The sequence below is a fragment of the Alosa alosa genome, chromosome 16, assembly GCF_017589495.1.
Source record: "Alosa alosa isolate M-15738 ecotype Scorff River chromosome 16, AALO_Geno_1.1, whole genome shotgun sequence".
NCBI classification, from domain to species: Eukaryota; Metazoa; Chordata; class Actinopteri; order Clupeiformes; family Clupeidae; genus Alosa; species Alosa alosa.
The window spans coordinates 15,778,563-15,802,320 of NC_063204.1; the positions used below are offsets into that span (position 1 = coordinate 15,778,563).

At 39.8% G+C, this 23,758-nt stretch overlaps 1 protein-coding gene across 2 annotated transcripts in view; it reads right to left on the minus strand.

Annotated features, from left to right (window-relative positions):
- The window catches only part of LOC125309716 (cadherin-7-like), a 75,731-nt gene extending 56,707 nt beyond the window's left edge, over positions 1-19,024 (minus strand). The window contains exons 1-2 of one of the 2 annotated variants that reach the window (XM_048266795.1): positions 18,813-19,024; positions 11,370-11,904 (exon numbers count right to left, since the gene is read on the minus strand). In XM_048266795.1, coding sequence (XP_048122752.1) covers positions 11,370-11,615 — 246 coding nt within the window. In that variant the 5' untranslated portion in view covers positions 11,616-11,904; positions 18,813-19,024. Of the gene's footprint in view, positions 1-11,369; positions 11,905-16,704; positions 16,719-18,812 lie in introns of those variants that run through there. The other variant, XM_048266796.1, reaches the window with a different exon arrangement.
- Between the last annotated feature and the right edge of the window lie 4,734 nt (positions 19,025-23,758).

Sequence of the window (23,758 nt, forward strand, 5' to 3'; positions counted from 1 at the left end):
ACCTCTGGCACATTTCCAACAGCGTTCAAAATGGCCCGGGTAACACCGTTACTTAAGAAAGCTTCTCTCAACCCTGCTCAAGTCGAGAACTACCGCCCTGTCTCACTACTGCCTTTCCTATCCAAAGGCATTGAACGAGCAGTCTCCAAACAGGTCTCTGACTTCCTTTCACAGAACAAACTTCTGGATCCAAATCAGTCTGGGTTCAAAAGCGGCCACTCTACCGAAACGGCTCTGCTGTCTGTAACAGAAGCCTTAAAAGAAGCCAGGGCGACCGCTCGGTCATCAGTACTCATTCTGCTTGACTTATCGGCTGCCTTTGACACGGTTAATCACCGTATCCTTCTCTCTATACTCGTGGTACGTTTAACGTACCATGGCTTGGTCAGCTATCCGCACCTCACCATCTCACCACAGGGGTCCCCCAGGGCTCAGTGCTGGGCCCCCTCCTCTTTGCTATCTACACCACCTCCTTGGGACAGATTATCCGTTCGCACGGCTTCTCATACCACTGCTATGCAGACGATACACAGCTCTATCTGTCCTTTCCACCTGACAACCCCCTGGTTTCAGCACGGATCTCGGATTGCCTTTCAGACATAGCTACATGGATGAAGGCACACCACCTCCAGCTGAACCTCTCAAAGACTGAACTGCTGGTCATCCCAGCTAAACCTACCATACACCACGACATCAACATCAAATTTGACTCCCTGTCTGTTTTACCGACCAGGACTGCAAGAAATCTAGGAGTTGTTCTTGACAACCAACTAAACTTCTCAGATCATGTTGCCTCAGTCGCCTGGTCATGCCGTTTCGCACTCTACAACATACGGAAAATCAGGACTTACTTGACTCAAGATGCTACCCAACTTCTGGTTCAGGCAATAGTCATCTCACGACTCGACTACTGCAATGCCCTCCTGACAGGTCTCCCAGCCTGCGCAGTGAAACCACTTCAGATGATCCAGAACACGGCGGCGCGCCTGGTCTACAACCAACCCAAAGGGGCACATGTTACCCGCTGCTCATCCAGCTACACTGGCTACCTATGGCGGCCCGCATCAAATTCAAGTCTCTAACGCTTGCCTACAAAGTAGTCTCGGTTCTGCTCCCACCTACTTGAATTGCCCTCTTACAGACTTACACTACCTCCAGACCGCTCGCGCTCCTCTGACCGAGCGGCGTCTAGCTCTACCACCCGATGCGCTCAAGCCAATCAAACTTTTCTCATCTGTTGTTCCTCGTTGGTGGAACACACTTCCAGTTCCTACAAGGGCAGGGACATCCTTTTCCACTTTCAAAAAACTCCTGAAGACCCAGCTCTTTAGAGAACATCTACTCTCATAGCAACACTTACAACAAGTCTTACTGATCCTAGCACTCACCAGCCGTTTTAAACTGACAAGTAACTGTTAAAAACAGCACTCACCGACGCACTTATTCTTACTGTACTCTAATGTTCTTTTAAACTGTCCTAAAATTGTGAGAATTGTTCTAAAACTTACTGTTTACCATGTTGTTAGTCGCTTTGGTTAAAAAGCGTCAGCCAAATGTAATGTAATGTAATGTAATGTAATGTAATATCGCTCCTGAGCTTAACAATAATGAGTCATGTGTATTGGAATATTTGTTTTGCCGTTTTCTTGTGTAGTGTGATGATATCTGATGATGGCAGAAGTACTCAAACCTCATCACTCCTCAAGTAAAGAACTGAATTATCAGAGGAATTCCAGCAACTATAAAGGACATGACCGTGTTGACATGCCCTTTCTGTGTGACACAGATACTAAACAAACCCATGGAGAGACATAAAGTATTAGTGTATATGGTTGACACCTCATGAACTGCTTCACAACTGTGAGCCATTTAAAAGTGAACAGAGCACACAGAAGTGCATATGACAAATAGATGTACAAACATATCAGCAGAGTGCTCTGATTGTTTAGAATACCTGATTCCAATCACAGCTCTATTCCTAAAATAGAGAACCTTAACACGTATGTCACTGCACTGAAATTTGATCAACGCTTAGACTGTTTACCAATGTTTGCCGGTTGACATTTGCTGAAAGTGGCCTTTAGTAAAAGTCACAGCATAGCCGTGGATAGCCTTGGTGATGAGGCAGTGTGTAATCTGTATTTTGTGTGTGTGTGTGTGTGTGCGCGCGCGCGTGTGCGTGTGTGTGTGTGTGTGTGTGTGTGTGAGAGAGAGAGAGAGAGAGAGAGAGCAAGAAATAGAGAGATAAGATAAATATATGCTCTGTGTGTCATTTTTCTGTGGTTTGTATAATTAGTAGTAGGACTACACATATTGATTTTGATATTGTTGATCTTGATAGTCTTCATGGAAATTGATATTCTATTATCAATACAATTGAAATTGATATTCTTGTGTATTTCCACTATATGCTATATATTGCCATCTGATAGTAAGTGACAACAGCAATACCATGACTTAATAAACTGGAGACACCTAGAGTTCTGATTTGTAGGACACACAACACAGCAGACAAGTCCATCATGACATGACCTAAAGCTAATTTCCTTGCTAGGCAAAATCACTTTGCTTATTTAATACCATTACACTGAGGGTGGGTCAGCACAACACTCGGGTGTATCCGCATGTAAATGAGGTGGTCCGTAAATGAATTACTTCAACCCCGCACTATTTCTGTGAAACTTCTAAGAAACAAAGGAGACCAACTCTCATTGACAGTCAACCTCCGCCATGGTGTTGCTCTAGAAGTGCTACTAATTACTCAATCTATTTATGCTTGATTGTTCCCAGTGTCAATAAATTAGCAAATATTGGTCTCATTGCTTGTTCTAACTGAGTGGTCACCACACATTGCAGTGGGTTTGGGGTGCACGTTGTGGTTTCCAATTAGAGCCCTAAGTTGTCAATGGACACAAAATGCTCTGTATGGCTACAGAGGAAATATGCATAAAAGTCATGTATGTAGTATTGTTGTATGTTCAGTGATGTTGAAACTGGGATCAAACATCACCAAATCATCCAGGGCAGCCCATTTTTGAGTTTAGCATGGAGTGAAATTTTTCAGTGGGGAATCAAATTGCCCACTAGAGATTGGGGAGCTCAAGACGCTCAGACTCAGAGGTCCAGAAGCAGAGCTCTCTCTAGCTCCCCCACAAATTAAACCCTGATAATATGTATTTGTAGAGCATTTATCAGGACCTGCTATCTGGCTCACTCTTTCACTATCTTATCTCCTTTCCCTGCCTTCTTTGGAAGGCAACCTCTCCTAAAAAACTGTTTCTCCTGTCTTCCTTGTGTTTTTAATCACAATCTAAATAACAAGCCCATGAGTTGGTATTATTTGATAAAATCAGATTCTGAGTCAGATTACAGTGTCCACACATCACGAACAACCTATATTCAAACACTTGCTTTCAAGTTGTGCAGCAGACCTCCAATCAAAGATCTACAATATCCCATCTTAATCAATATTGATCCAAATAATATTTGTGATATTATCAATATTTTTGCTAAAGATTTTTTGCAAACTAATCTATTTGTTGTGAGTAACACATTGCAAAGTGATGCAAAAGACACTTTGAAATCCTATTTCAATAGCCAGAACATTCAGATTGAAGGCCATTATACAGAGATTTCACAATAATCATAAGATGCCATTCCCTTGTGTAAACAGAGGTGACGGAATGCATGCATCATTATGCTGTTCAGACTATCATCAATCAGATCAAATCTGAAAATTCTATAAATCAGATTAGCGTGTTAAAGGGTAGTTTGCACATAGCCTACATCCCCATTCAAAAAATTATTCCAGGCTACAGTAGAAAGTTAAATAAGGTAGCAGAAAAATAACTAAAAGAAAAGTACTCAAAAGATACTGTAGCATGTATCCTGGCTTCTGACAGTGGACTATATATGCCATAGAAGGCTGATTCAGCCAGCACATCTACTTCCTGTGGAGAGTCAGTAACGACATCTTCTATTATATTCTGCTCCTTTCGTGTCCACTCCGACACTAAACATCTTGTTTATGCCCAACAGTGCAACTCTTTATTCAACTTCGACACAAGCATAGGTTCTTCCCAGGAACAATGCAGGTCATGGTCCATCGGAAATGCTTGTGCTGGCTGAAAAGCCTTACAGGAAGTGCATGGCATATAAGCAGTTGCCGACAAAGATTCAGGAGCGCTACGATTGCTGATTAGAGCTAAAGATAATGGAGCATTCCCCAAAAAGAGGAACATTAAGAGGAACATCAACATTAAGACAAGTCAGTTTAATGGCATGCCTATGTAGGCGTAAGGTTACTGTAGGTCTATGTTCAACTTCCATGAGAAGCAGTTTGTGGAACGAGAAAAAACCCCATCAAGAATAATGGGAGTATTTCAGGCAAACTTTCTATATTATGCAGTAAAGCCGTTCCCTTTGATTCCATTTGACTCCAACACTAAAGTGCCCCCTCTCATAATGAAATACCATAAACTTCACAGTGAGAGAGCCAGTAATGTTATTACTAACTGAGAAAATGTAAACTTATATACAGAACTCAACAGCATTGATTGATTTTGTGATATTGAATCACATATTTATCTCACCTCAAATAAGAGTCAAATAGGCCTACAGGCAGAGGATTAGAACAGGCATAGACGCCAGTCCTGTGAAAACACACAAATGACTCATCACCCACTCGGCTTTCTATTTGGGCAGTATGCCACTGATAAAGGGGAAAGAGTGTGCTTGTTTCACACTTTCAGAAATGGACTTCTGGGTACTACACCGTTTATTGCCAATACTGCACCAATTTGTTTGTGAATAAACCACAAAGAAGTCTTGAGTTTTGCAGAATTTCAAATAAATTACAACCTCCAGCCTCTGAGCTTCGTTCTTTGCAGGTATAACCCTGATATATAAAAGCTGGAACAATGTCTGAGAACTTAACATTAATTATTCAGAAACAGATGATCTCTTTAAAATTCTGTGGAATCAATACAGCTATGGCTTTGCCCTAAAGCCACGGAGCAGACAGCACCGAATACCTGGCTTGCACCAATGAACTTGTCACATGATTCCTTTCCAACTCAACTATCCTGACAACTTAACAGAATTTTGTTGAAGCAAAGATTAAAGAAACTGGTTTTTTTTCCTGATCTGTTACCTAGCAACTCACACGTTCGAAAAAGTTTGAAACCTGTGAGAATGTAGTGTCCTTATCCTTCAGAGAAGCTAACAAAATGTATGCAGACTGAAGCCCTGGAGTGGATCCCAGAATAATTCATAATAAGAAAATCAAGACAAAGGTCAGCATTGATTGGTCAAAGGTCAACAGTTACTGCAAACTAAGCAAAATCCTGAATTTATCAAATTTGTGCTGTAGGCTACTTAATATTATGAATGACAACTGCTAATTTAGACACTGTGCTTCAAGACACTGTGCTTCAACCAAGCTGCATGCCTTGCTTGTGATAGTTTCTTCCTTTCAGCAAATGTATTCTTGGGGATACTGCACCATCCTTCATGATAAATCTATACAAGACTCAAAACCTACAGTGTACTGAAATCACCATACATCAGGTTCAGGCTACACTGGACAAACTGCTATTGGAATGTCAAACAATTCAGAAGTAAGCAGTGATAATTTAAAATTTAAATGTGTGTGAAAATGAGACCATAATCATTTACCGAAACCAAAGAAGGTTTAGAACTGAACTAATAGATAGAGATAGATAGATAGATATTTTATTGATCACCAAGGGGAAATTTAAGAGAATGCAGAGAAAGAATGTGTGACTGTGATCGGTGCAAGCTTTTAAGATTCCACAATGATCTATTTGAGAACTTCCCCACCCTTCAAGAAATGTGGGAGTGGTTCACAAGGATGAATGGCATGTCAACTTTGATTTAGCTAAAGTTAATTTCTTTGACTCCAGGCTGTATGGTATTTTTGTTTTATTTTATCTGTCTTAATTATTTCTACAGCTACTACAGTCTCTAATATTCAAGTATGAATCAGACCATAACTGTGAGTCCTTTTGGGAGTAACCCAGTTGAAACTGATTGAGGATGCATTGAAAAGACTTGTTGGCCACTGACTGTGTATAGAACCCATTTGAAAATAAAGTGCGAAGGCCAAGGTCAGCCCTGTTTTCCACTCCTGCCTGCCTCTTTCTTGATGTGAGTGAGTGTTCTGCCCTGAGGGTTGATGGGGAATGCTCTGGAGTTACTGAAACGTGAACACAATGGAGGGAGGCATCTGACTCAACCAGGAGAGGAAACATATTATTAGGCATACAAACATATAAATAAATAATCTTTGACCCATTGAAGTTTGTGTTCTGGAAATCATCTTTCTAAATAATTGCTTATGCAACATCATGCATATCCTTCATCCATCTCCTTTTTTAGATACATCATCATAAAGGTTTTATCATCATCACTTTAAACTTCAATGTGTAATCTGAAAGTGTTATGCAATGGCATTACTTAAACCAGCTGCTGCAGAGTTTGGGTTTGTAAAACTTTTTTGGCAGGGTCACATGACTGAATGAGATGGCAATATGCTCATATCAACATGTAAACAAGGCATTACTGTGTGCTCCTATTCATTTCTACATATGTTATGGTATTACTAATCACTATCCATAAAATAGAATGGAATCCCATAGGAAAGTTTAAGCCTTCAAAGATGGATATTTCATAACTAAGGAGACCTAAATGTAATCTCATTACTGTTTCAATTATGAGTTAATTTAATCAGACATATTTCTTCTAAAATTCAATAGCAAATGAGATTAGGTACTTAATTGTAAAAAAAAAAAAAAACACCTCAACAAGATCTCCTTAGCCACCACTCTCCACAACAGTTTTGAACAGTCTTCTTGTCATAGGGTAGTTAAATCTGAAATGCAGATGTTTTGCTCTGCACACTTTTGTGTCCTGCCTTTGAGTGGGTACTGTGATCTTTGGAAAGTTAAGACGGCGAACTTTGATTTCCCAGCTTCTCTAGAGCTAACATGCAATGCAACTTGTCATAGGTAGTTAGCTTCAATTAACACCCGGATCTCTTTATATGGGCAAAGATGGCAGCGTTAGTTCCTTTTTGTAGGCAAATTTCAGAGGTATATTTGCAGCTGTGCCAGTCCACGTACTACTATACGTCATTAACCACCTTAGTCCAGACTACTGAAGTTTGGAAACTATCATGGTTCAAACTTACAAAGTACTATGTTAGTACAACAGTTTTGGGAAACAGCCGTAATTTTGATGCTGGTTAGTTGAACGATGCATCGTACCATGTCAGTAAAAAGCTAACCTCCATATAGTTGCATGGGAACCGCACCCCTGGTTGGCAGGCAAAGAGTAAGGCACTGATCTCAAAAGAACGTTGGATAGAGTCAAAGTCCTTTTAGGCAAGTCCCCTCACTCGGCGGCCATCTTGCAATGCACTTTGGGCTCGTAATCAGGCAACCGCACACCGCACGTGTGCAAGACTTCACAACACCAAGCTGTGAGATCATAACACATGATTGGCACAATGTATTCATAATATATCACATGACTGTCTGGCACAGTGTATTCACATGTCGACTTTTGGTGGCAGAAGGTGTGGGATATGTATAGATAACATACCTTTCTGTGAAGGATTCTTTGAGTGCTGTGTCTCCTCATTAGAACGTTTCTCTTATTCTAAAACTGACACCACAGAGGCGGCCATGTTGGGACCACTTCAGTTATTGCCTATTTACTTAGAGGCCAGTGCACAAGTGGAATGTTCATACGTGTATGGGCAGAACACTGGTGAATTACAGACAAAATCCCATTGTTTGGCCACTGAGGTCAAATTTTTTATTTTGTTTATTCATCTATACTGCTTCCTTCATTTTGAAGTTTCTTTAAAGATGGCATAAAATGGAAAGCCGTTTTTATCTTTGCTTTGTTGAATAAGGAGAGTTCAGTGCATGGCCACATGCAAGCCATCATGAACCGGAAACATTTGCAAATTTTGGACTTTGAAATTACCACAAAAAAACGGGTGAATCTGAACAAAGACAGACTGTGACACAAATACAGACTGTGATGTAATCCATTCTTCTGACTATCACCCCCTCCACATGTTACATTATCACTTTGAGTTGGAGATTCAGGTAGAAGTTGCTGGAGGCATTTGTGAATGGTCTTTGGCCACAAAGAAGCCAATCAGCATAAAGCTTACTTAAAGGTGCTCTAAGCGATGCTGGGTAACATCACTTCTGTTGACTTTCAAACAAAACAGAGAGCTAGCTTGCTCTTTCCTCCCCCTCCCTCCTGTGCTGCTTCCGTGCAATTCAAATTCTTCTAAACGCGCATCTTGTCTGTGATTTGCTGGAACAGTTTGTTATGTTTTTATGGGCTAGGTTTGCCCAGGTTGTTTTTGTTGCCGTTTTTGGAGCCTGGGCTGTCTACAGAGATCACTTTTTTTTTTACAGTGCACACAAACAATTTACACCTGTCAAAAGCAGCCAATCAAGTTACAAACCTCCCTTCAGCAGCCTACAGCATGAAAGTAGCATGTAGCATGAAAGATCAAACCAATCTTAACATTAAAGGAACGGAAAGTAAAATTGCTTCAATAAAATAGAAGATAAAATATAAAGCTTTTGTGTCACTTAGAAATATTACAGTTTAATTTTAAAGGAGAATTCCGGTGTGATATTGAACTTAAGTGTGTTGAAACATGATACCGAGTGTGAACGTATGTCTCATAGCTCACCTCGGCTTGTCCCCTGTACTCAGAAATCTGCCGCTAGTTAGCCAATGCTACCAACAGGGTTTCGTTGTGGTGCCTCGGGCATCGGCCTAGCCATGAAAATAAATCACTGTTTTACACCATTTACGAGGCTCAAAGTAGCCTAATAATTCAGTGGAAATGCATGGATTCCAGTTGCTGCTACTGGAAGCAACTGAATCCATGCATTTCCACGGAATTCGTTTTGGAATCTGACCCCTTATCAGTGGCGTAACTATAGTAGGTGCAGCAAGTGCAGTCGCACCAGGGCCCGTGACCTCCCGGGGCCCGTCGCTACCCCCGCAATGCATTTGCTGGAAAATTCTATACAGGTCCTTTCTGACTACCGGCGTGCCTTTGACCAGGCCAAGGCTACAGCGCAGACGCTCGCAAACATTTGAAAATGTTAGAGCACGGAGAGTGAAGCGTCACTTGACGAACTATCGGAAGATGAGCGCTTAACCGATGCAGAGAGATACTTCAAAGTGCAGGTATTTAATGCAACTCTGGACATCTTAATCAGTCAGCTCTCCCAAAGATTTGCAAGTATGCGGGAAACTTGTCATGTGTTTGAGTCTTTACGTCCTATAACCCTTCAACTCGCAGGTGATGAACTGCTTGAAAAGGCAAGACGTTTGTCAGACCATTATAGCAGGGACATTGCACCGACATTCTCAACACAACTACTCTAATTCAGGTCTTGCTTTAAAACAGAGATTTCACAGAAGTCATCTATTTTTCCACTTGCCAAAATGCTGGTGGTAGATTATGACAGTGTAACATCCACATTCGGGGAAGTGTGTACTGCTCTCATGTTGTTTCTGACATTGGCTGTGACTGTGGCAACAGTGTGGCGATCTTTTTCCAAACTCAAACTTATACCTACCTAAGGAGCAGCATGGGGCAGGAGAGGCTCAGTGGGTTAGCTATCCTGTCCATTGAAAATACGAGAGCCAGAGCATTAAATATTGCGAACATCGTTAACGATTTTGCACAACGAAAGGCTCGTAAGATGGCCTTCTAATAGCCTAGATCACGCATATTGGGGATTGTATGCATATGAATGATTTTATTTGGTTTCTGCACGGTTAAATAAGTTAGGCTACATTAAGTTTTGTTTCTGCGCAGTGTGAGTTTATAAGCAAGCAATCTACGCTTGCAGTTTCAGCAGAGTGTTGAAGAGGCGCATTGAGTGCATTGAGTGTTCCCATAATTCCATGCGAGTTGATGTTAATGCAGTAATATTAGATTACCCTGGCCTGCAGGCTGTTAATAAAATAATTTTTAATGTTTTTACATGTAATGGATCCTATGTAGTCGTGTGTTACTACTATGTAGTCGTGTGTTACTAAACTACTTCGGTGCCTCAGGCCCTTTGCATTAAACAATGGAAGTCACCCTGGGCCAACCATTGGTTTGTTACGCCACTGCCCCTTATCATTCCCTGTTTGTTCGTACTCGTCGCTCTACTTATCGTGACTAAATTCAAGATGGCGTCGAATGATAAAATTCCTTAAGGTACTGTCTGTATAAATCGTCTTGTAAAGCAATCTACCAGTGGTTTTTCAAAGTTCTCCATGTCCCGTTTTAAATGTCAAGGCCCTCGGAAGTCTACCAATGAAGTATGGAGCTACTTTGAGCCTCGTAAATGGTGTAAAACAGTGATTTATTTGCATGGCTAGGCCGATGCCCGAGGCACCACAACAAAACCCTGTTGGTAGCATTGGCTAACTAGCGCCAGATTTCTGAGTGCAGGGGACAAGCTGAGGTGAGCTATGAGACATACGTTCACACTCGGTATCATGTTTCAAGACACTTTAGGTCAAAATCACACCGGAATTCTCCTTTAAGTAAATTATTCCAGCAGATGCTAGAAAAAAGCATTTTTGCATTTTTGTTTTTATTATTTAAATAAGTAACACAATTGTTGGAGACAGTTTCCTTAATTATTTTCAAAGATTGATTTGATATGATTTTACCCTATGTATTAATTCTCTAATCTCAAATTGGTTATTAGACAACTTCATACATTAACTAGATAATTACATTAGACTTATAATCAAAATGGACATGGCATAAAAAATACAATTCACTTCACATATTCAATCTACAACTTTCTCCTCTATCTAAAGGAAAGTGTACAAAGGCATAAGGATTGGCCAGGCAGTTAAATTAAGGGGAAACCATGTGATTTCAATAGTTTCCAGATATTTTTGTTGTGGCATTGATGGATATATTGTTATTATTATTGATATATAATTGTTTTGTTCAAACTGGTTAGTATCAATTTGTAAGTTATTAAGGAATGAATTAATTATAATATTAATCCCATGTAATCCCTTTTAGATCCATGTCTATGGTAAAAAAAGGCTAGCAGAATCTGGATGACCAACAAAATTACTTTAGTCAGTTTCATTGCTTCAATATTTTTGCTCATTAGTGCCACCTCAATGTCTCTATTACCCACCCTGCTTTAATTTGTACACAATCCTTTTGAAAGTGCTTTCCTCTGAGCATACTGTTTTATTTAGATCTTTACTTCAGTCTCATCTGAGTATGGCATCTAATGAAGACAGATCTTTGCATAAAGATGAAGATAAAAATATCTTACCTTGCCAACATAAAGAGGATCATTGCCTGTGTACTCCTCCAGAACGAAGAACTGATTCCACACCCAGCTTCTTTTCTGCCTGTGGTGTGTTTCCCTAGAGTCCTCATCTGCTTGTGGACCTGACTGAAGAGCGTCAGTATCAGAGGTCAGACCCCAAGACCCAGTGTCCCTGAGCGAGAGCAGTGCGGCCAAAAGCCAGACCGCTCTGCACACACAAGGTCCACAAAATCTCATCTGGTGGTCCATCAGCAATCACCACCACAGTTGAGTAGTTCAATAACAGTGTTGACTGTCTCTGCCCCCAGAAAGAAAAATCAAGGGGAAAGGACAAGATAGGTTGATGATTCTGTGACTGCTTTAGATGGTCTAGACCTGGGAGTTGCGGAATTGTCACTCTGAGGCTTTGATTGTGGGTGACAGCAATGAAAATATTGCCCGCTTTGAGAACAGGAGACTGTCATTGAGTGTTGAGACAGGGAACGGCCACTGATGAGAAAGTCTTCCTTCTTCACAAGAGGGGTGTAGTAATTGGCACCTATCAGAACAGAGACAGAAAGACAGCTTGTGTGAGACAGAGAAAGTGGGTAGGGTGCGGTGGGGGTGAGGGGGAAGCTGGGTACTGCCATCAGCAAAATTGCCACGGTGACCGCAGTCACTTTATACAAGTAATATGCCTGCTGATGCAATGATAATGGCCTTTCCTACTACTGATGAGGGCTGTGAATGAACAGACAGTAGGTGTGGTAAATATAGTCAGAACACTGTCCTTCAGGTATAAGCACACGCCCCCGCTCTCTGACTTTGACATCACAGAATTGATTGAGGTTAAGTGTTAATAAGCATAAGCGAAAATGAACCACCGTCTCAGTGTACACAGCACAAGCAAAGTGATTTGTGTTATATAAAAACTGGTGCAGGGCACAGGTGTTTGGAATACAAATTGAGAGACGTTCAGCTGTTTCAGTGCCTGAATACCCCCATTACCTGAGAATTACCATGCCAAGGTCATTAGCTGTGTCACATTCTCTCTCCTTGTTGAAGAGCAGAGAGGAATGGCAGGTTTGCCACTCAAGAGTAACAAGGCACATGATCTCTCTGTGTGTGTGTGTGTGTGTGTGTGTGTGTGTGTGTGTGTGTTTGTGTGTCCTAGTCCATGGGATTAAAAATAAATCTGAGCTGTCAGCAACATGACGGACTCTCCCTTGACATCTACACGGACGTTCTCCCTTGACATCTACAGGAGTGTGTCAGTGTGCTCTAGTGTTGGCTGCACTGTTCCCATCTACAAAACACACCATCATTAGACACACATACTGAGAAGGTTGCAGGCCATATCATTGGTTTGACAACTAACTTTAACACAACTGACTAGTATTCAGTGGTCTCTTCATTCCACTAAGCTACAATATATATGACAAATGGCATGTATAGGATACATTGCTTTTCACAATGGATTTTGAGTGAGGATGTTGGTTGTTCAGCACATACTGTACACATCATTTTATAACCAGTTCACAAGTGTTTTTACCCTGTTTCTCTTGTCAATTTCTTGTCAAGTTTCAAATAACTGCCTTTCCTTGAATAACTGTCAGAAGATATGGCCCAGAACTGAATGATTTGGCAAATCATAATCATTTGGTAATCATTACTTGAACAGATTTCGATGTTTGATGACATTTTGATACTATTTGTTTTCTTAATATTAATTCAATTTTATTATATATAATGTATACTCCCCTCTATTTTGCAAGGAAAGTCAACATGATAAAAATTAACAAAGCTGCAGACATTCTCACCAATGCAGTGTTTATTGCTGTCTTTGTAAAGTATTTAGCAGGTTGCACAGATTTCTGAATGAATGAATGAGCTAAACATTTATGAGAAAAGGCTCTAACTGAAATGAAAAGATAAGAGTGTATAATCAAACCTCCCTTTTTTATTTACCACCCCTTGCCTCTGTTGAAAGAAGAACATGAAGGAACAGACCAGAGGCCAATTTAAGTCAACCAGAGAAAGAGCACTCAAAGTTCACACAAGAGAAATCCCTGGAAGGGGGCTGTATTGGCGGAAGCTCTGTGATGCCCAGCTCTCATTTATTTCCTCCCTGGCCTCTCTTTTTCACTCCTCTACATATTGGCAGGTGCCTGGGCCGTGGAGATAATTGCCTCGGCATAAAGTGACCCCTCTCTACCCACACATACACACGCTAGCTAAGTCCTTTCTGCAGTTTCCTGCCCCAAGCTAAGCAGAAAACAGCAAACACCACATCCTGTTGAAATTTATATGGACATGCTCTTTTTGCTTTGCTTAAACACCTTATATTATCATATTCTCCCAATTAATCCTTAGATGCATGACATACCAACACCTACACTCTTCCATGAGTGGGGTCAAAAATAACCCCAATTAGAATGAATCCATTTTATGCTGTAAACTTAAGAAATTTCTTTCATTTTGGCTAAAGATGATGATTTGATGATGATAATGATGAGAACAATAATAATAATAATAATTTTTATGTTTTTAATTTGGATATATTTTTAAGATTGCCTCATGGCAACATAACGCAACATACCATAACGGTAAAAAGTGAAATAATTCCTATTTTTAAGAAGCTAACTTATTATTTTAAAACACCTATCCTTATAACTTAACACTAACACAAACATATTTATCTGGTTTCCAAAGCATTACAAATCTCATACTTAACAAAAATCTCATTTTAAACTCAGTTTTTGCCGCCAGACAACATTGTACCATTGTGGAATGAAAATCAATATTTTACAGATTGCAGTTATAATAATACAAATTATCATATGAAATCATCAAAATCACTGTTATTTACTAGTTAAAAGCTCCATAAATATCCCCAAACATTCTCAGGTACAGTAAACATATACACACACAACCACACACACACATCCATGAGTTTGCATACTTACTGTATGCATGTACTGTATGCGTACTGATGCACACTCATGCACACACACATTACAACATCCACTTTCTCTCTGAGATCTGCACCTGACTTTCTGAAAGTTTAGTAAGCAATTTGTCTCAAAAGAGAAATACAGGGGGTAGGCCTATAGCAAATAGAGGGATCAGGCCTCAAACTTGGGGCTACAGGATAGCAAGTCTGCAGTTTCACCGCAACACCAAAAAGGCATGCATGTTGGTATGATAGTCAAGGCACATACTCATGACATTCTATAAAACTGCATTAAGCACACTCATGCACTTCACATATACAGGTGCTTCCCTATTTAGTATATTTGGTATGGCCATATGTGAGTCCGTTATGGTTCAATGTTGCCTCAGGGCAACATGTAGTTTTTTCTAATTTCCTATGACACCTACATTGATATGTAATGAAAAGTTGATGATAATACATCAGTAAAAGTATACCTGATAGTCAAAGTTGATAAAAATATTCCTAGGGTTAACCTTTGAAATTCCATAGAAAATGCTTGGGGTCATTTTTGACCCCACTGTATGGAAAAGTGTGGTACTGATACAAAAAAATGCACCAATTAGATAAAAATCTAAATGGCCTCATGTCAAAGACAACCTATTTGAGGAATACATGGAAGATTAAACGATAACAATTTAAAATTACCAAGATATTGCAAAAAAAACAACCGCTGGGGTAATTTTTGACCCCACTTTTGCATCTAAGGGTTAACAGGCGTATCAACATTTCCAACTGGGGGTGAATGTGTGTTCTCAGAGAGAGAGAGATGATGTGAGCTACAGTGTTAGTGCACCTCCTCAGGGTTGTAATCCTTTCTTATCAACCTGACTGCCGCTGCCCTGGCCAGAACTGTCAGTATTTAGGACACACATGTTCCTTTTAATATTTTTTAAGACAGTTGCTCCCAATTCCCAGTCCACCGATTTTTTGACCTGCTGGAGACTTTCAAGGTTAGAGTTGTATCACACGTTTTCTTGGTGTGAAGACCAAAAACTCTGTGGCACAGTGTGGAGGCGGGCCATTTTTCAAAAAAATAGACACTCATAAAAAAAAAGAGGCAAACTTTCTGATTTGGCTTCGACATGTAATGATGTGGGTAGAAAGTGGAGCAGAACTGGCTTCAGGGCACTGCAAGCCCACTGAAACAGTCCATGGTCTGGGTTTCTGTATCAGAGCATTTATAAGGACGTCAAACTTACAAAAGCCAGTGGTGTATTGGCCTTATGCTGGACCTAGTCAATAGGATTGTAAACCACATGCCAATGGTTTTATTGTCACATGTTGTTTCTCAGTGTAAAAATAAATCTTGTATCTTAGCAAAAGATAAGCAAGGGCTTTCAAACAAGACTACAGCATAATTAACATAATTAACTTTGGGTCTCATGGCAGTGAAAGAAAAGTGTTCCTATACATCTCATCCAGGCACGATACTTATCGTCATTAGTCATTTATCCAGATATATGACCACCCTAGGTCTCACATGTGTACACAAAACAAGACTTGAACTCCAAACATCGGTGTTAATGAGATTTATAATTTCTTATTTGCAACAACCTTGTAAAAAACACCAGTTTGTGAATTTTCTCTCAGCAAATATAAACTCAGAACCAATAAAAGTGTTTTATATAAAAAAAATAACATGATAATGAATTGTTAATGCTGTGCCCTTGCCTTTAAGGAGAGTCCTTGATGGAAGCTGAACACATTCTGAAATACATGTTCTGTGAACCACTGGCTTGGGAGTGAAGGGAGAAAAGATGAGATGTAGGCCTATCGTAAGGGAAAAGAAAGAAATGAGAGTTGAATATATAAAGAAAAGGAGTAATAAACTCCAGAAAAGCCCCATATTCCTCACACCACTCTTTCCCTCTGCTTCCTCCGTTCCCCTCTCACTCTTCTAATCCCATTCGCCAGCTTCACAACGGGATTACTGGTGCTTAGTATCCGATGGTTCATTTTCCCTCTTTCATGTGCCCCTCAACAAGCTTGCTCATTTCACAGTCTGAAGGCAAACAGTGCGAGGAGGGACCATAACCAAACAAAACAAATGTACAGTCAAGAAAGGCTAAGCTTAGCTTAGCTTGTCTTACTGTCAGCTTCAGACCCTGACATATTCATATGCGCTCTAGGGCAATGGAAAACATAACATAAAATCCCGCTTTAAGCAGAGCGGAGGAGGGACTCCTTTTCATCATTAGTCATTTCATGGCACCATATAAGTCACCCTGACACCACCTGTTCTATCAGTCTCTCATCAGTCACTGTCAACATGCTTAAATTGGAAAAAGCAATGGATATCAGGTCAGTTTCATCACAGAGAGAATTCTAGAAACAGCCGCACAACAAAAATTCAAAGGTACATACTTAGGGTGGCTCCCCTGCTACTGTACATATTCTTCTGAAATCTACAGTGAGATCAGTGGAGAGAGAAATATTGTTAGGCTCGGTGTTTCTTCACAGACTAAGGTTGCATGTGATGATTTATGATCTCAATCACTCCAATATAAATATACCTTTAACTTACTTGTTGCTTCTTGTCGTTACTAAAAAGTCACATACAAAATCAACTTGGATCCATCACACATTGTAAAGAGCAGGCTTTCTATCCTTAATAATGAACAATTAGCTCACACTTCAGCTTTGATAAACTTGGGCATTTCCTAACCTGTCTATTGCTCTATGAGTCTATTGGCCATTTGCCAGAGGTCATTTACCACATCATTCCAGCAAATTCACCAACAAGGCAGACTGAATGGAATCCAATGAACCAATGAACTAAGGCATTGCCTGTCCATAATGACCTGTTCTCATCAATGGATTGGACATGGCAGTCCTTCAAACATGGATTTCATTAAAATCAGTAAATAGATAAAAAAAGAGGTGTCAAAGTAAAATGCATCAGTCGTTCAAATGGGGCAGATTACATATATATGGTCAAGATGAAATCCTTAAACGCCTAAGCAAGATACCGCTAACACTGCAACTAATGAAAGTGAAGAAGAGTGTATGGAACCTTTCTGCACTATATCAACAGGACAGGATCAATAAACAACGTCTGAGTGTGCAAAGCCCTTATAAGAGCTATCTCTCCTAAACGATGAGCTAAAAATATAATATTTTATATCACAAGTAGGATTAAGGAGGAATAGGCTACCCATAAATGAAAAGTGGTTGAACCTTCTATTAGGAGGCACATAAATAAAGCTGAATAAAGAAAGACATGTTGGTTAGTCTCTTCAATATGAAACATGCACATGATGATATTCAGGCAGATGTTGATTAATAGTTAACTTAATTCCTGACCATGGACAAGATTATTACCTAATCTTCTTCGAGTGTTTCCACTAATGCCTTAATTAAACAGACACAGATGAAACTGATGAAGGGCATTGTAAAACAACTATTTTTTTCTATTATTATTTGTATGCTACGCTACTCTGTATGGTTAGAGGCCAAGGCCTACACTGAAATCATTAGGTACCATCTGTTCCACATGTTATCATAACTTTCTTTTCCAAAACTGAAATAATATGTGAACTTTTCCTCTGAACATATAGTCTGGGATCATCATATGCCTATTATATCAGGAAAAAACTAGTCAGATATATTAAAACTACAAAGCCCTTTGACCCATAATTCCACTGCCTGTGATCTGCCTGAAACTGGGTGCAGAGATTATATAGTGCCCTATTCTGAGTTTGCAAATGGGCTACTACACCAACTCATGGACGGGATGCTGCTACACACACACACTGAGCAATGTCGCAAGTCCACAGGCTGTTCCTTCAGTAAATTGTTAGACTATGTGTAAAATGCATTTTCGAAATAATGTTTTGGAAAATATGTTATGTCAACAACAAGCGCGCTATTTTGGTGATTCTTGTGACGACTGCGTTAAATATTTTCTTTATTTTATTCCAGGGTAGACAAATGTTGTTCAAGCATGCTATTGATTCATGACCGATACAGCTGCCTGTTGTTTCAGATGCATTTTAAGTTGTAACCTATTGGTACATAACACACACGTCTCCATGAAGGAAGTTGGGTTGAATTCGACGCACCTGTTCAATGTTTCCGCGACGCTCGGATATATTATGAGGGCAGTTAACCCCAAAAATAGTTAAAATAGCCTATACAAGCGGATTCGACAGCGTTATATTATCTACGCTACTAAATGGAGAAATATACAGAGGATAGGCTAAATGATCAGTTCAGTACTAGTCTCGCTGTAAAATAAAATATTCTTGTCCGGAGCGAGCAACTTCATTCTGCAACAGCCCCTGATAAACCACTCAAAAAGAGCTGCAGAGATACCGCCATCCACAGAATACTAATTGTATAATAAGTCACCAATCACACCATGTATTAGCCTACCCTTGAAAATATTTCGTAGAAACATCTTCTTCCGGCAATACCTCGAAATTGAGCTGAAGGCATTTGCTACAACAAACTCCACTTGATTAGGAACTTACCTTCTGCCACAGCGTCGGGTTTAACACTGAGAAGTTGATGGGAGCAAGATGCTATAAAGTTACGCTCTTATGGTCAGTCCTCCTTACAAGACGCACTGTTGCAAAAACATGTCTGATACTACTTTAATCGCCAGATAATCATGAATTTAGAATAGAAACAGGACGATAATGGAGTGCTGGCAGTAGAAATCAAAGAGGGTAAGCGCAGCGCACGTTCTGCTTCAGCCAATGGTGTGTGCAATGTTCAAGTAAACTACTCTCTCTCTCTCCCTGTCTCTCTCTCTCTCTCACTCTCTCTCTCCACGCCACATCATACCACCGCTGTACGCGACACAATGTTTATTGTACATTTTGAAGCTGTGGGACCGTTAGGACTTCCGTGTCTCAGGTTTACACATTTTCAGGTTACCTAAGTCAGCTGTGTGATATGTTGGATTGAAAAGGGAAAAAAGAAGGTGAACGGCTTTTTCCCTTTAATGACACTTTCATTAACAGACTTCAATTCTATCTGGACAGTTACCTACTAATTTTCACAGACCTTAAAACTGATCAACAAAGGTACATCCATGTAGGCTTAGGTGTGTATCTTGTTATCCCATTGTCTGTTTTTTGTATCATTAACAGAATAATCCACTTTACAATAAGAGAGGGCTACCTTTGGTTGTGCTATTTGTTCTTCAGGCTGCAATCTAATGATCAATAAGTTGCAGTTTATAGTAAAATAACTGATATTATGAAAGCACACCTTAGAGGATGTGCTTAACGCATGTGATCACTCATTAGTAGGCTACCACTGAGCCTTTTAATAATTTAGTTGTGTCATGAAGTAAGAACCTCTGTACTGTTAATACCATCAATATAACAGCTTTAAAGACAAATTCTTGTGTGTCTTCTAGAAGACTTCAATATATCTATATTGTATCCACAAGTACACACCTTAATTTCTGAACTTGTCTATAGCTGAGAGTATTCATTTCAAAACAGAGAAGACACTTCTTCTTTTTAGTGTGCAATGTTGCTTTAGTGCTGCACAGCACATCACTGAAGTGACCCAAACCAGAATGCAGAGCAGCCTCTGTCTGTCAGAGGGGGTAAAACAGGCAGGACAGAGGAAGACACAGAGAAAGGCTTGGTAGAGAAAGAGTGATAGGTAAGGGCAGGATGGAGAGAAAGAAGGGAATGATGAGGCCAGAGGAAACAAAAATGGGGTTAGACTGAGGGCAACAGAAAAAAGGGGGCAGACAAAATAAAAATAGATAAGAGAATGAGAGAGAAACAGGGGAAGAATGGAATCAAGTGGAAGAGTAAATGCTTCCCTTAGTGAAGAAGGAGGGCCTGTGGGACCAGAACAGAATGAATGACAGAGAGGGAAAATAAATTGCTGCTGAGGAGAGTGAGAACACGGAGGGAGAGCTGAAAGAAATGGCCGAAGACAGCTAAAGACTCGGAGTGAGAGAGAGGTGACATCCTTGGAGAAAGATGGAAAGAATGGAGAGAGAGAGAGATGAGAAGAGAGGGGGAGCACCAGGTCAGTGTTGAGAGTTATTTAATTGTAGGCTGACATTGGGAGCACTGCTGCTCTGCTCTCCCCATCAATCACATGTGCTCGTGGGGTGGCCTGCAACAGTGACTCCCCCCCTGCCCTGTCCTCCCCTGGGTCTTGCCACTCCCTCCATCCTCCATACCTCTCCCTGGCACCACACCTGGCTTGCCGAGCCGGCTCAGACACATCTAGGATACCCCTCTCCCTGGTCTGGTGGTCTGTTAAGTGGTCCCAAACGTACAGTTGTACTGTAGTACTATTTCCCATCATTACTAAAATAAGTTTTCCAAATATTCTCCTTCCAAGTGTCCCCATATTGTCGAGTACAGCACAAACTATATATATTTGTAGTGTACATATATAGCACATATTGAATCAATCTTAAACCTTACCTTGTTGGACAACTTTAGTGAGATAGAGCTTAGCCTTCACAAGAACACCATGTTTAAATCGATCTGCTGCTGGACAAATGACAACAGGCTTTATTTTTTTATTATTATTTTTTATTTGATTTTTTTTAATAACCGCCATTTAATGTCAGTGAAAACAGATGATTGTCACATTGATTGCGCAATTTAAACTCCAAATAGAGTATTGATTTCCACCAAGGGCAGTTCATATTTTGTTTGATTGGTCCACTTGTCTGTTTTTTCAGTGTTGTTCTGGACTGCCCCTCATTTTAATTCCACAAAAGCACATCAAAAAAAAAAAAAAAAAAAACATAGACCCACTGGCAGATGCCTCCCACAAATAATCATATTCTCATAGGGTCAACATCGAAGTACGACAGAGGAAGAGCTTTTATAACCAAAGTTCTGGGATCCACAGGGAATGAGTTTGATTGAGCATCCGTATGGTAAAGTAACTTACTTGATTGTCGCATAGATTTGTCTCCCTGGGGTAGGTATTGCTGCAGTAGACACGTTCATGCACTTGGGATTATGGCATTATTATAATACATTCAGTTTCATGTCTCAAGTGACTGATGTAAGTGGACCAGAGTAGTATCAGACATAGAAGTAATGTACTGCTACTAGAGTATGTCTTTCAATTTGGTCAGTAGTACTCTCAGTGGACAAAATATAACAAATGAATATAAAATGAAATCTACAATAGAAGTTAGAATCGCGTATTGAGAATGTTTCTGTCACCAGTTGCATTCAACTTTTCTTCCTCACAGTTTTTTCCTGTTTCCTAAACAAATGTAGACCTTCTTGGAGTACTGCATTTGTGAACTATTCTAATTTGTCATAAATCATACAAACGTAAAACTTTACAGCACAAGTTTAGATCTGATAGAAATTGTTAACTCATTCATACCATTTAAACATTGACATGTCTTCAAAGGCATATACTGTATGTGTCTAAAGAAATTGCTCATCAAAGAATTACATCATCATCTATCACAGTGATGGAAGTTGCAATAGACTTGCAAAAGACTAAGAAAAGCAGAGAGAGAGAGAGAGAGTCTGCTATAGGTTTTTGTCAGGGTGTTCTTTGCGCTCACAGGGGTAAGATGTGTGCCTACATGGTTCAGTGATTGGGCTGAAAGGTCCTGGCCTGTTGCATTCATCCTTACACATCCGCGATAGTCATGTCTGGTTTCCTGGCAAAGGAAATGTTGCCCTCCTACCGCCATTATTTCTTAGACTCTTTTTTGTCTCTTACACTTCTCTCACACCTCTGGTATTTCCATTTATTTGAGTTTTTTTTGTATTATTGAAGCAGACTAAGGTAATTCTGTGCAGTGTAAAGAAAAACAAAACAAGCCATCCCTCTTTCTTCCGATTCCATGTTGTTAGAAAAGGGGAATGACAAAAGGAAGCCAAGAAAAAAGAAAAAAAAAATGAGCTGAGTTTGCCCATGGTGAGCCTCCCTTGGACAAACACTGTGACAGTTAAGAGTTCTGCTTCCTCTAAAGGATTGAGAGCACTGGGATGGGAACAGAATGTGTTGGGGAGGTAACCAAAGATGAATTCTGTTAAACTTCCTCAAAGCAGGACAAATTCAGCATTAAGCTATTCAGCATCAGAAAGGGTAAAACACCATATAATGAAAGTATGAAGGGAATACTGCATAATAGGAACTTCCTAAGCTTTGTATATCTCATTGTTGACATATTTCATGCTATTATGATAGGCTCGTAGACAAGTTTGAAGTGCAAATTGAAGTTCAGGAAAGTGGCATGACAGAAGTTAACTAGAAAATGTAATTTCGAGGAAATGACCAGTGCATGAAAATGCAAAACATACTGTATATTAACATAAAATGCAAAACAAATTTTATTTGGAAACAGTTGTGGGCAGAGGAAACAGTTGGCAGGAGTCATAGTTGATAACTGACAGTTAAAATGGCTGAACAGTTAGTTGAGTAGTTTAAATAGTTACATTATTTAATAGTGAATTATTGTAGTGAGGACATTTATTTTTAAACAGTTGTGGGCAGAGGAAATAGTTGAACAGAGTATATAGTTTAAATGTAGATAGTGTAATGGATGTTGATAGACAGAAAGTTCAATGGATGTTGATAGGCAGATTGTTTAATGGATGTTGATGGGATAGTTTAATGGGTGGATGAGTAAATGGTTTGAAGAGGATGAATGGATAGAAAGTTGGATGGAATGTGCCTTATATCCTTGTAGAATGGAGATACACAGAGAGAGTTGGCTTAATTGAGCAGAAAGCAGTTGATACAGGTGCAATCAGTTTAACTGGCTTTTTAGATAGATAGATAGATAGATAGATAGATAGATAGATAGATAGATACTTTATTGATCCCCAGGGGAAATTCAAGATGGGACCTGAGCAGCTTGAAGTTGATACAGGTGAAAATCAAGTTAATTAGCCCATTGTGATGTCATAGTATAAAGTTTACAAAAGTGAAAAATACATTCCTCAAGTGTCCTTTTCAAGACCTACGTTACAAAGTTTGAACGAAGTTTCTACGTTAAATGGTTGAAGCTGAATTAGACACAGAAATTTGGTGGGAAGAAGAAGAAGAAGAAGAAGAAGACTTCGGATAACAGAACAGTGCATTTTCATGCACTGTAACTAGTAAAGTTAGAAACTGTTTGTGTGCAATATCTAGAGTGTTGCTACAGCTACAGTTAAAAGTGTATTCCACGTTCCTTATCCTTATCACTTTTTTAATCTGCTCCTCAAACCCGATCTATTGTCTGTGCTTAAAAAAACTGTGTATACACACTCTTCTGTAAATGGAAAACAAAGTGGGACCTAGTTGATGGACAAAACAGATGGTGGGAAAGGCAGCACCCATTCAAAGGCATGTTTCCCCTCAAATATTTGAGTCTATTTGTTTGTTCTTGAATTAAATACTCAGTCAAAAGTTGACAAAGGTCATCCATGATGTACTGTAAATGTACAGTAGGCCTATAGTGTCATTT